Source organism: Marmota flaviventris, chromosome 17 (assembly GCF_047511675.1).
Source record: "Marmota flaviventris isolate mMarFla1 chromosome 17, mMarFla1.hap1, whole genome shotgun sequence".
Classification (NCBI taxonomy): Eukaryota; Metazoa; Chordata; class Mammalia; order Rodentia; family Sciuridae; genus Marmota; species Marmota flaviventris.
Window position 1 is genome coordinate 64,150,491 of NC_092514.1, and position 14,242 is coordinate 64,164,732.

The 14,242-nt window shown below is 46.2% G+C and overlaps 1 protein-coding gene across 3 annotated transcripts in view; it reads right to left on the reverse strand.

The window, feature by feature from the left end:
* Positions 1-79: 79 nt before the first annotated feature.
* Positions 80-14,242, reverse strand: part of Ern1 (endoplasmic reticulum to nucleus signaling 1) — an 86,207-nt gene continuing 72,044 nt past the window's right edge. For all 3 annotated transcript variants that reach the window (XM_071604051.1, XM_027946281.2, XM_071604052.1), the window contains 7 exons: positions 13,374-13,473; positions 12,916-13,115; positions 9,247-9,394; positions 8,204-8,331; positions 5,892-6,015; positions 5,462-5,529; positions 80-4,583 (listed from right to left, as the gene is read on the reverse strand). In XM_071604051.1, the coding sequence (XP_071460152.1) occupies positions 4,371-4,583; positions 5,462-5,529; positions 5,892-6,015; positions 8,204-8,331; positions 9,247-9,394; positions 12,916-13,115; positions 13,374-13,473 (981 nt within the window). In that variant the 3' untranslated portion in view covers positions 80-4,370. The remainder of the gene's footprint in view (positions 4,584-5,461; positions 5,530-5,891; positions 6,016-8,203; positions 8,332-9,246; positions 9,395-12,915; positions 13,116-13,373; positions 13,474-14,242) is intronic.

Below are 14,242 nucleotides of genomic sequence, written 5' to 3' on the forward strand. Positions count from 1 at the left end.
TGGAGCCTGCCCCTCAGAAGACAGCAGGAGGAGCCCCTGCCTGTGAGCTGGGCTCAAGTCCCTAAGAAAATACACCAACTCCCAAATCTAAAACTACCTTTATTTGTGGTTGGCTTGACGTAAGACGCCATCATCAATCAGCAGATTATAAAACTGTACAAGAGGTACGAAAATAGGCCGTTAACTCAGATAATGACCCTCAGATCATCAAGCTTTAAAAATACACTTAAAAGTTGTACAATCTGGCATTTTATAAAATATAAAGCTAAAAAAATTTTTAAGATTCCACAAAAAGGATTGTACCACACAATTAACACATACCAACCAAACATTAAACCATCCACAGAGAAGACATGGTGGCACAGATTTAAAAAAAAAAATCATCTAAAAATTAACAACTTACCCCGACCAAATTATTCACCCTTAAAAGACAAGACTACTGTAAGGCATCCGTCCATGGAAGGATAAGTAGGACTCTTCCTTTTCCAGTTTTGAATTGGTCAGGGGCACTGTCCAAACAGATGATGTGCTCTAAGCAAGTGCAACTGTGACTGGATATACTTCAGAGTAAAAATTAAATAAATATAAATAGGTTCAATAAATAGGTCATTGCAAAAAGAACACTACACAACGTTTGCATGTGAGAATGCCGCATAGTTGACCAGTAATGCTTAGGTGAGTGGGGACTCCCCCGTCACAGCTTTAGGGACACTGGGAAGGAATACTGTACCCACCAACATGGAGAGCAGGAGAGGCCCAGGTGGGAACTTTGGCTGGCAGTGTTGGTTAAGGCTGCTCCAGGGGGAGGCTCATGGCAGATGCGTCCTTTGTTTATTTTTGTGGGCTGGGGATGACACTCAGGGCCATTTTGCATGCGAGGCAAGCGTGCTACCACTGAGCCGTCTTCCCAGCCACAGAGGTGTCTTTTGTGGCTTTCCAATGAATACAGAAAGGACTTAGATGTCTACACATAAAACTGGAACCAGAGTTACTCACAGGAAATCACTATTTTATAAAGAAAACAAAGAATAAGAAGAGACAGATACTTTGGCTGACAAGATAATGGCCCGACTGGGGGAACTGGGGTGATGTGGGCTTCCTGCACAGAGGCCCAGGACCTTCTGCCAGGAACACCCAACTGACACCACTGCTCCCGGATGTGGAGGGATGAGCAAGAGAAGCGTGGTTTCAGAAATCAAAGAGAAGGGCTACTGTGCTGGCTCTTCTAGCACCTTCTAACCAATGATTGACTGAAGGAAATGAACAAGGAGCAGACAGACAAGGATCTAATGAACGGGTGGAGGATGAACAGTGGGCAAAACCACACCTGGCCAAAGCCCAGCTGCTGAAAAGAAGCAGCCAGGAGGGGAGGGCCCAGCAACCCGAGGGGCTGCTTCTGCGTGGAGTTCACCTCAACAGCCAGTTACTCTTTTACTGGGGCAAGAAAGACCTGCCATCCATAATGAATCACATTCACACAACGCCCCTCCACAGGCTCAGGTCAACCCTGACAAGAACCAATCCTCCAGGGTTGGTGGAAAGAAAGCACTTCCCTGGACCCCCTGCCCTGCAGACCTCCAACCCAATATGGGTCTGTAACTGTCCAGTGCTGTCTCCATGAAGAGCCTGTGACAGCCGCTGCAGTGAGAGCAGGGCACTTGCACGTGGATTTCACCTTCAGCCACCAGATGCCCTGCTGAGTGATAACAGCGTTCCTCTAAGTGCCAATGCTTTGGTGCCTAATGATACGTGGTGTTCTTCAAAAACGGAGACAAAAGACTTAAGAAGCAGCAAGAGAAACGTGGCTCATGGGCAACAGAGGCTTCACACACAGTCCAAGACAGATTTAAACGAAATACAGGGACCTCTGATTCCTAACAGATGCAACTCAATTCTGTCTTAAAGGTGAAGACAGCAGACTTCTAAAAAGCTGAGCAGCCTTCTGGGAATCACAGAGGCCTCATGACTTGGACTAAAGGTGTGCAGTGCTGCGGAGCCGTTCTGCCTCAGACAACCTCCTCCTTGCTGAGCAAAATGGGAAACTGGAATTCTAGACTCAAATTGGATTCACCAGATGATGCCCAGGTGTTTTCAAAACAAGTGCCTGAGTCCCTAGAGATGAGAAGAGAGAACAGAGGGATGGTGACCTGGCCAGAGCCCATGGACTCTGAGATGGGGGAAATTTAAGGCAGAGGTGCAAACCCCAAACGCACATCCTTCCCCACTGCTGGGGTTTCTTCGTAGCACTGATGTCTTTGTGGGTGACTCTCACAAGCAGCTCTGGGAAGGCGGGCTGTGCCTATCTGGCTCATCTCTTTCTCTGGCACCTGTGTCCTGCCCAGTGCAACACAGTAAGTGCTACAATAAAATGTGCTGGGTAAAGGGTTTGAGGAATTTGGGTGGTTAGCAGATCATCTATCTGTTGAGTGGAAAAGGCATCTGAAAAAGCTGTCTCTCAGTAAGTTGGGCTAAAACAGGGAGATGATGCCACAGCAGGCCACAAGAAGCTGTCTGGGTACTTCCCGAAGGGAAAACCAGCCAGGAGAAGGAGGCGAGCGGCAGCCCCAGCAGCAGGGAGTCCTGTTAGATCATGTGTGGCACCTGCTCCACTCCTGATGCTTTTTCGGGCTGTCACCTCTTGGACTCACTAGCAAAGTGACCTGTACAAGTCTACAGAGAGCACTGTGAAGGCGGATCAGGTACAGGGGACAGAGCCGGCTGTGTTCCTGACTATGTGACAGGAGACACCAGGAAGCCAACCAGAGTGCCCAGGCTCTAAGGTCATGTGCGGGTTCTCCATGAGGTTAAAGATGTAGGGTTACATTAAGAAAAAGGCCACTTTAGTCATTAAGAAAGCAAGGGAACTGAATAGAAAGGCAGAATAAACTTTGGGTAAGCGACCTAATGTGAACAGAAGCAGAAAACCTCTCATGGGAAGCAGCACCCTGTGGCTGCGTAAAGCTGACAGTGCTGCTCTGACGAGGACTGGCTAGACACTCAGCAGACCAGGAGCTGCAGGAAGTTCCCAGAGAACATTCTCCCCACCGCGGACCCTGACTGCACTGTAACCTCTAAGCTCTCGGGAGGGAAAAGACAGAAGTTTTAACTGAAACTAAAGTTAGAAATGAATATTGATTGATTTTAGGGGAAAAAAGGTACTGACATAATTTAGGGAACATTACTTTGACATTAGTACATTTATAGTGTTACTAGAATGTTTTGCTCTTCAGCATTGGAGAAAATGGTCTACATGGGAACACTCTCAAGAGGATGATGATTTTTGGTACCACACAAAATAGAAGATATCTTGCATTTCTTCCTCATGAGCAAGTCTCAAGTTAAGTTTCGCTTACTTATGCTAATATAGCATTCTACAGTATGATCAAAATAGATTAAGATTTGCCAAGAGAAATACGAAAGCTGGCCCACAAAGCCCACATGACCCTGGCCTTGGCTCCCAGCTACAGGCTCTCACTCACCACGTGCATCCTGATCTGCTGACCCCGGGAACAGAAGGCTACCTGGCTCAGGGTCTTCTATGCATAGCCAGGAGGCTCCCATTCAGTGGCTCCCCTCTGCTCCTGAGGGCCTGTCCCTGTCTGGTGTTAGCTGCCCTCCTTGATGGCTAGGGAACTCTTCCCCTCTGGCCCCAAATGGCCCAGGACACAATCCACCTCAGGGCCTCCATTCAGGCCCTGGTACGCTGCCAACTGCAGCCTCCAGAACAGAGTGTCCTCTTCATTTCCAGAGACTAGATACACCTCAGCTGCCCACGTGCATGGCCCTAACTTTACGCCCCATGCTCATGGCTTTGCTGCCTGGGGAAACACTGCTACCAGTAGCCAAGGAGCCTCTGGCTGCATCTGTGATGAGGTTCCTTTTCCCCAGGAGAACATCTCCAAACGTCCTCCTCCTCAGCACTCCTCACCTCTCTAGCCCACTCTAGCAGAGGCTGCACTTCCTGCATCCCAGCCTAGCTGGTCTCAGCCTGCAGGCCACACAGAATTCCTCTGCTCCCCTCCTGAAAGCCCCTCAGCTGACATCAAATAGGAATTATAAAAAGAGACAAGCTGAAGCGAGTTCAACCAGCAGAGGGTCAGCGGTGCTCCTTTCACGGCCTCCTTTGCAGACATCCTTGGGCTACAAAGCTTTCAGGGCCAGCATCCTCCTAGTTTCCTATAGGTCATGAGGACCACCTCTCCCACTTCTTGGGGTCAGCATTATCGTCTGCTGGCTGCAGAGTGGGCAGCTCAAGGCACTTGGTTTGGGAAGCCTGGTCTCCCTGCTAAGCTGGGAGGCATCAAGCTCTGGACTGCAGAGACCAGGTCTGCAGTCACAGCTGGGTCACCAGAATGGAGGGACTGCCCTGGTCAGAGGGCATCTGGAGTCACTGGGGGCTGGGGCTCCAGGGGCTCGTGGAAGTAGTAGGGCTGGAAGAGTCTCTCGTGGCTGCACAGCTCCATGGCCCGGTAGGTGTGTGAGAGGAGGTGGGGGAAGCGGGAGGTGAAGTAGCGCACAAAGTCGTCGGGAAGGGAGCCCAGCGTCTCCCGCACCTCCACTGGGAGCTCCCGGTAGTGGTGTTTCTGCAGAGGGAGGCAGACACAGAGGGTTAGCAGCTAGAAGACACAGTGCTGGCTGCTTCTCTATACAGGAAAGGCACATCCCACAGTCCATCCCAATCGTCCTGCCTCCCTCCCCTCCTTTAGAAAGAGGCCTCGAAGCAAGCGAGGGGGCTGGGGTGGCGGCTCTGTGGCAGAGTATTTGCCTAGCACGTGTGAGGCACTGGGTTCAAGCCTTAGCACCACATAAAAATAAAATAAACAAATAAAATAGAGGTATTGTGTCCATCTATAACTAAAAAGTATTAGTAAAAAAAAAAAAGCAAGTGAGGTCCAGCCTGGGGACAACAGGTAGAGCCTCACACTGGAGCGGCAGGGGCAGTAGGTACACAGGCTTCCCATGAGGGTCAGGACCAAGAGAAGTGGAATAAAGTCACCTAGAATTGAAGTGTCTATCCCACAAGGCATGGAGACTTCTGTGCCTGGGGTTGGGCCCTGTTTGAAGGCTACCTGGTGACAGCACAGGCCAAAAGCACCCCTAGGCCCCCTAAGACAAGAAAGGCCCCCTCCCTGAATCCCTGGAGACCAGACCCTGTGTGAGAAGGTGCCCAGAGTGTCTCCGTTATAGTGTTTGTATGGTGGCTGTCAGTCAGAGGGTATGGGAGTCAGCAGAGAGACCATGAAGGACACAGCTCAGAGAGGCTGCTCCCCAGAGCTTAACCCTGTACCTCAACGTCCCTGGAGAAAAAAGACCCGTATGAGGGAAGAAATAGCCTCTAACTTGTCAAGTCCAGCCTCTGAGAGCCAGAAACCAGCATGAGGAAAGGACTTGTAGGGACAGATCAAAAGAGGTGGGTGCCTTGTGTGGCCACCTCCCCTCCCAGCACCCACAAGCCCTTCACCTTATTTCTCATGGCTCGAAGGAGATCTCTGACGGAGCCACCTTTGTAGGTTCTGAATTTACGCAGATCTAGAAAAACATTAAGGAATGAAATGGCTAAGAAATTAACAAATTTTTAAAAGAAAACAATTCTTAGAGTCCTGGGGATTAAGCAACTGGACTGAAATGTGACATCACTTTATTTATAGTCACAGGAGCAGATGCCCCACCTCATATCTGAGGGTTGCATTAGCATGAAGTCACCTCAAGGTTGCAACCAGATCAGAAATGACCCCCAGTCACTATCATTAACCTGTCATTCTAAGATCAAACATCAAACACATCAGTATGACCACACCCAAACCCCACAGAGTCTCAAACCCAAGGGTGGGATCTGGAGCTTGGACAACCTGCAGCTGCCATGTCCCTGCTAACTTCTTAGAAATGATCACCTGTCTGGAGGGGGACAGTGATGTTCTCCCGCCAGTCCATCTTCACCACGGCTCTCCCGCCTCTTTCTAACTGTCGCACTATCGGGCCATCCAGGGACTCCTTTTCTATTCGGTCACTCACGTCCTGCCAAGGAAACAAGGCAACAGATGCTGGTCAGTGTTAGAGATGGTGAGCGCTACAGGACACACACGCTGGCCCACAGAATGGCCACTGCTGTGTAGGTCTTAAAGAGCCTGTCATTCCTCTTTGGGCCCAGGCTGCTCCCAGAAAGTACCCTGCACCCTGCCTCACTGGCTCGCTGACTCCTCCCTGCTGAGCAACTATGTGTGTTTCTCACTAGGACAGGCCCACAGAGATCATCTCCACAACTGACCATGAACACACCTCTGGAATCTCTCTCTCTCTCTCTCAAACACACACAACCATGTTTACACAGAGCCATGTGTAATCTATATTTGCCAAAACAAAAAACGAAAAACAAACAAACAAAAAAAAACCTCTGTAATCCATTTGCAAACCATGCTTTATCTATCCATTGAAACATGCTCAAATCCTAACTAGGAGTGTTGTCACTCCTTATTTGAACATTGGAAAAGACAAGAAACCAAGCCTTCTTTTTAAGGGAAAAACTTGGTGGTGAGAACATGGGATCAGGAGGCCTCTTTAGATTCAAGCCCTGTGCTGTGTTTGGTTCTGGTAAGGAGAAAGAGGGTCAGGAGGCACCCTGAGTACCAGCCTCTTGCATCCCCACCTGTAAGCAGGTCACTACTGGAGGGAACGAGGAGCTATGAGCCAGATATGTTAACACCGAGCAGCCTTAGATAAGCTGTAGTTTTTTTTTGACAAAGATGAAGCCAGAATGGCTGAACACCTGATCTGTAATCCTAGAGAAAAGCCTTGGAGATGTTAGATTGCCATACGGGGCACAGTTGGGATGTGTTTCTGAGCTGACATGGATAGAAGCCAACTGTGTTTGCAAGACATGACTTAGAGATGCTAATCCTAAGCCACGGTGACGCGGAGGTCCCTTTGTGCAAAATAAAAAAAAAAAAAATGTTTTTTACTAGTAAATGGACACAATACCTTTATTTAATTAATTCATTTTTATGTGGTACTGAAGATCAAACCCAGTGTCCCATATGCTAAGCAAATGCTCTACCCCTGAGCTACAACCCCAGCCCCCAAGTTTTAGCCTTATTCTATATTTTGCCATCGAAGTGGCCTAGACTTGAGAATTTGGAACAGTGATCAACCCTAATGCTACACACTGCTGCCCTGGAAGATGGCACTGGGCCTGCCCCTCCCAATCCAAACAAATGGTTACTAGCACCTGCTGTGGGCCAGGCAGTGTCCTCCCTAGGAGTTGGGGACAGAGCAGAGAATGAAGCAATCACTCCTGACCACAAGAAGCTTATGTTCTGGGGGCTTCACTATAGCCAAGGCCCCAGTGGGACTCTAAGATAGTGTGATGGTCACTTCTGAATTATGGTGCTTGCAAAGCTCAGCTCTGCCAAGACCCAGGAGGAGCCGCTCTATCCAATGAGGCTGCTCTTCAGAGCCATGCTGTGCCGGTGGGAGGCATCTGGGTGAGTTATGCTCAGGGCACACCACATGAGAATGGAAGCACAACCTCCACAAAGCCATCTGGAGATGTCACACAGTCACAAAGACTATCCAACCACCAAAAGCATTCACAGTCATTGATTCTATAATTTAATGTCACAGAATCTGTCCTAAGCAAAATGAGAGCTAAGCAGAGATTGGGTAAAAGATGACAGAATAAAAATCCAATATAGGGAAATGTTCAAATTTATGACACTTGAATGAATTTATATAATGCCTGAGATTTGCTCCAAAATAATCAGGAGTGGGAAGAGGGTGAAAGTTAATACTTGTTGAAGCTGGGGAATTGGTAAAGGAAAGTTCTTTGTAGTATTTGATCTACTTTTTTTTGTGTATTAGCAAATTCCATAATATAGAGTTTAAAAATTATGGCACATCCATATGATAAAATAGTCATTAAAATTTTAGAACTCCAACATGAAAAATACTTAAAACACTAAGTACAGTAGAATAATAATAATAATAATAATAATAATAATAATAATAATAATAATAATTCCTAACTATATGTATGGTATAACCCCAATTAAACTTTTACCAGTATGAAATAAATACATTAACCTGCTGCCATGGTTCTATTTTGGTTATAGGATTCTGGGTCTTTTGTTTTAGTCTTTGTCCTTTTCTCCATTTTCAAAATCAGGAAGACAGGAATGAAAGCTTGGGGTGGAGAAACAGACACATGTACCTGAAAGAACTGCAGCTGCTTTTCCAGGCTCCAGAAGAAAGGGTGTTTCAGAACATGCTTCGCTGAGGGCCGCTGCTGGGGATCCATGGCGATCATTTTCTCTATCAGCTCACGTGCAATGACGTCTTCTGCAAAGGAGGAAAATAGGCGACCCATTATTACACCCAAAGTCACAACGAAATACCAAAAACCTTTAAAATCTGCATACCTTTGAATGCAGGATTCCACTTAAAGGAATTAACTCCAATAAGATAATTAAAAACTCACACCAAACTTCAGCTAATAAAGGGGAGTCCTCTGTATGTTTTGTGAAAGGAGTGATTGAAAATACCTAATACTGGGGACTTGGGAGACACTCTGTGTCTCCAGGTACTGGATGATGAGCTATCAAAATGATGGTGTGGCTAGATGTGGATTGACATGGAGAGACATTCAAGGTGAAGTTGAAAAATGAGCCTGTTGGGAAGTAGTAACTTAAGCCCATTTTATAAAAGTGTGCACATATTTCTAGATAAGTGATTGGTACTATATACCAAAAAGTTAAGAGCAGTCATCAAATACTATATAATGGAAATATTGGCCTTTACGATAATCTTTTCTTAAAATGAATAAGAAAAATTAACCCCTAAGCAAAACAATAATTTAGTTTTAGTTTTTTTCAAGAGACAGCATTAGGCTATCATGGGCCATTAGAACCCAGAATACTCCAAAGTCAGGAAGAAAGACTTGTTGTGCCAGAGCCAGGAGAGTGAGGACAGAGCCTACCCATCCCAGCACAGTCATTTATGAACCACAGACAATTTGTCCTCTCAAATGCCAGTACAGGAAGAAACCTTAGATTATTCAAGCCTTATATCACAAGCTGGAAAAAACAGGTCTCCAGAGGGGCCTTGCCCAGGGCACAGGTTCTGCAGGAACCTTAGAACTCCCTGGTGCTCCAAGGATAACTCTAGCCATCCCTCCCCCAGCCCTGGTACACCCTGAAGCCCAGGGGGAGCAGCAGGAGTGTAGAGGCAACGCCAGACCAGTCCCCACCCACTCACCATGCTTCTCTGGGTGGAAGCACTCAAGGCTGTAGGCACCCAGGAGGATGTTGGCCTGCCGCTGCAGGGATTTGCCAAAGGGGTGGCTGCCCTCAGAGATGACGTAATAAAAGACGCAGCCTGCAGAGAAGATGTCCACTGTATAGGTCTGAAAAGAAACACAGGGCATGAGAGGTCTCAGGCAGAGTTCTTGCCTCACTCACAGCTAGGGAGGAAGAGTACTGCTGCCACTTTAGCCCCCTGGAAGGTATCTTGGGAGAATCAGCCGATAGATCTTAATTGCCCAGAGCAGTCTTGGTGTCATGGTCACAGTGGAAGAAGTGGACTTGGGAGCCAACTGCCTGGAATGCTGGCTCTGCCTCTCAGCCTTGATCACTGTGCCTCAGCTTCCTCATGTGTAAGATGAGGACAGTGATGGTTTCTTCTCAAGGGGTGTTGTGAAGACTAAATGCATTAATATGGAAAACGGTGACTTAAAAAACAATAGTGTTTGCCCGAAGGTGGCTCCCCCAGCAATTAGATGTTCTTTACCCAACAGCAGAGTCCTCATCGGTGGGGACCTCTGTGTTCACTTCCTGCTATGCCCTGGTGCCTAGAAGGTGCCAGCACATAATAGGTATCTAGCCTTCGTTAGTAAAGGAATCTGTTTGGGGTTCAAAATTGGCACCAGAAAGAAACCACCTGACAGGTTTCCAGTGAAGTCGTTTTTGACATTTTCTAATATCACCTCTCACTTATCCTATGAAACCGCTCAGTGTCCAGGTGAGCCTCTCTTTAAAGAGACACAGTGTGTGATTTGTAGCTCATGCTCCTTAAGGTCGACCATAAGGGGGTCCCTGAACATGGCTGGAGTCCACACTGCTGGGCTCCACCTCTTATGTTTTCCACAGAACAACTTGCGAGAAAATCCAGGGACTCTTCACTGCCTTCCATGCTGGAGAAAACAGGCCCTTAACAACGTAGCACATTCGTTCAGCCTCACCACAGCCTTGTAGGGTGAGCATTCCCAGATGAGGACATAGACAGAAAGGTTTGAGGACAAGCTCAGGGTCCCTCCTAGACAGTGACCCGCCAGGACAGGTCTTCTAATTTTACACCTGGAACACAGCCACCATTGTTGGATCTTTTTCCTGCCCCTGCACCTTCCCACGGTGCCGTGCCACCCCCCATGCCTTCTGCAGCTCATGATGCCTCTCATCCCCAGCAAAGGCCACACTGAGGGCAGGGAGGTTTCGTTCTGTTTTGGCCTGTGGAGAGGCTGAACGAACTGCTACATTGTTAAGGGCCTGTTTTCTCCAGCATGGAAGGTCATGAAGAGTGCCTGGCTTTTCTCCCAAATTGTTCTGTGGAAAATATAAGAGGTGGAGTCCAGCAGTAGGGACTCCAGCCATGTGCCTTTCCAGCCTTCCTGGGTCCCAGTTCAGTTCATCCCCAAATGTACTACTGCCATTTGTACTTGTCATTTAAATATTCCCTAAGCTGATAAAATATGAGTTCCACAAAGTGAGAGGTCCGCTGAATCTTTGGGAAGACTCAATAAAAGGGAGTGGCTACCAAACTGCTGTGAACCAACAGTACTGGACTGGGACACAAAGGATTCGGCTCTCAAGCCCCTTAGGACATGTTTAAAATGTCTGAGCCTCATCATAAGTGGCATATGAGTATTCTTCGAGAGAAATGAACAACTTCAATCAGTCAGACCCAAATTTGAAAAAAATAAAACAAAACCTTGACCTATGGCAGAAATTTCCTATTATTTAAAGAACTACATAACTTGCTTTAAGTGAAAATGTGTTTAAAAGCTGGGTGTGGTGGTACACACCTATAACCAGCAACTTGGGTGGCTGAGGCCAGAGGATTACAACTTAGAGACCAGATTCCACTACTTAAAAAGAAAATGTCTCAAAATGAAAGAAAAAAGGGCCAGGGACATAGCTCAGTGGTACAGTGCCCCTGGGTTCAATCACCAGTACTGGGAAAAAAAAAATGTATTTAAGATATGTGTGTATTTTCTTAATAATTCATCATTGTTTCTGACTTGTGATAACTGACAGGCTGCTGTCCCCAGGGAACTGGATAAGAGGGATTCTACCTTGTTTGTTCTGTTTGAGATGGCTCATCCCACCCAGTTCTGGATCAGGGAAGGGACAAGACGAGCCTTTGATGACTTGTGCTACAAAGAAAGATGTCCAAATATGAGCCCACTCTTAGCAAATGGATGCCAAAGCCAGCTTAACGGGATCTTGTTGGCCAAATTTGGGACATTTTAAGTATCAAAAGGAGTAAGGACAAAAAAAAAAAAAAAAAAAAGATTGACTATTACTTGAATCTTGAGTCCACAGTAATTAAGAAAGAAATAGAAAAGGAGTTAAAATTGGAGCTAAATACCAGATAATAAATGAAGAATTTCTTTGCAATGAGTGCTTCAGGAAGCATGGTCAATAGATGAAAGCCATCAGGTGAAGGACTTCAACACCCACTGTGCCAGAGGGTCACCCTGCACATGACTTGCTAACAACAAAAGGAGAAATGAACCTTTACAGAAGAGAGATCAGCAGACACAGGTGACTCAAGTGGGCATTACTAATAGGGGTACAATAACAAGGGTACAATTTGCTATCATATACTTCCTGATGTAGTGATTTGTGATTTGTTTTTGCCTAAAACATTTCACTGGAATCTAATCAGGCCTCCAGACCTAACATCTAGTTCACAGGAAATATAAAGAATAGAGAGAAATATTAAACACTGTCATAAAGAAATAGGCAAACAAACCCCAAACAAGGTATTCCTATCCTCTCTAAATGTCATCAACAAGAAATAAAATAGGTGGGAGACCGCTGGAATTTAGGAAGATAAAATCAAATGCGATGCAGAAGAATCAATGGGGTCCTGGTAAACAGAATCCAGCCCTAGAGAAGACTTTGGGGACTAACTGGAAATGTGAACTATTGAATGTTCAGGTGTGATAATGACATGGTGGTGACCAAGTAGAAGGTACTTGTTCCTAAGAGACACTGTTGCTGTATATAGAGGTATACAGGCTTGGAATGCTGCTACTTATATGCCAATAATTCAGCAAGAGAAAGACAAAGCAAATATAGCAAATCATCGACAGGTAGAAAAACATAGGTCACAATAACATTCAAATTTTCTGCATGTCTAAAACTCTTCAAATTAAAAAGTGGGGAAAACAAAAACAAATATAAAAAATAATGAAAACTGGAGGTTTGCTTATCCCACATATGCCCTGATTCCCCAGTTCCCCCAAATAAAAAATGTGATTTAAAAGTGATTAGAAGAATAGGCCAGGGGGCTGGGGCTGGGGCTCAGCGGTAGAGCACTTGCCTAGTGCGTGCAAGGCTATGGGTTTGATCCTCAGCACCACATATAAATAAATAAATAAAATAAAGATACTGTGTTCAACTACAACTAAAAAATAAATATTAAAAAAAAATAGGATAAAAAAATAGACAACTGCCCATATTTGCCTCCTCATGTATCTGAGTATGAGATAATATGGAAATGTTTGCATAGGAGCTTTCTGTTAAAGCAATGACCTTGTCCAGGAACATGTGCCTCAGCCCCCAAAACTTGAATTTGACGGTTCTGACTATGGAGGCACAATGACTGGGTCTGTGGTCTTCAGAGGCCATGTCCATCACTCACAGGGTTCTCCTTGCAGTCTTCACTCAGCATCTCTGGGGCAATCCAGCCTTCGGTGCCAGGCACCCCGGAACGGCGACTGAAGCTGTGCCTGCCCACCGCCAGCTTCTTACAGAGGCCAAAGTCAGAGATCATGGCCTTGATCCTGCCGTGTGCATTGGGCATGGAGAGGAGAATGTTGTGGGGCTTCAGATCTCTGTGAACTAAGAGAGAATTCCAGATTCATCCAGTGCTTACCATGAGCAACCCCAGCCTCCCATAAGGGGGAAATGGGTTCCTGTCAAACCCCAATATACCCACTATCCTCTCCAAAGGTTTTAAACTACGTAAGGTTCCCTCTTATATTCTAATCCAACTTGTCAAGGAACCACCTAGGCTCCCTCTTCACCCTTGTACAACTGTGATGTAGTAAACAGCTAACCAGGCAGACACCCCCACCTGGCCCCTGGGGAGCCTCTTACCAATGTTGAGGGAGTGGAGGTGTGCCAGGCCTGAGGTGGTCTGCTGCAGCAAGGTGATGGGCTCTAGGCCAAGGTGGGCAAAGTCCTTCTGCTCTACGTACTGCAAAAGACACAATGGCAAGGTCATAGTGCAGCCCTCAGGACTTCTTAGATCCTGAGCTCATTCCTGATTCCATTATTACCAACATTCCCTATTGAAATCCATATTTCCCAACAGATCTCCTAGTTACAGACTGACTTAAACAAATAAATAAAGCTCCAATGTACTAATTTACAATAAGAAAGATAAGAAGGCGGGGGCTGGGGTTGTGGCTCAGGGGTGGAGTGCTTGCCTCGCATGCATGAGGCCCTGGGTTAGATCCTCAGCACCGCATAAAAATAAATAAATAAAAATAAAGATTTATGTCTTAAAGAAAAAAGTTATTAAAAAAAATAAAAGAAGAAGAAGGCAAGACATTCAAGTTCACTGCCTCATATAGGTAAGCCTGCAGAGCAATCCAAATGATACTGAAATGTTTTAAGGTAAGCCTGGGAACAGAGTGAAATAAGTCTGCTGGATAACTATACAGTCTTCACTCATCAACAAGCAACCTCCAAGCACACACCAGCCATGTCCAGAGATAGGAATAATAACTGAACAGGTTCCTTGAAGGCAAAAGGGGAGACACATGCCAACTGCAAACCAAGACTGTCCAGGCATGTTCAGAAGACCACCCCATTAAAACTGGGGTGAGCTGGGTGTGGTGCACCTTAAACATGGATCCTCTTGCCTTAGCCTCTCAAGTTAAAACTGGCAAGAGGATCCAAGTTTGAGGGAAGCCTCCCCAATTCAGTGAGGCTCTAAGCAACTTAGCAAGATCCTATCTCAA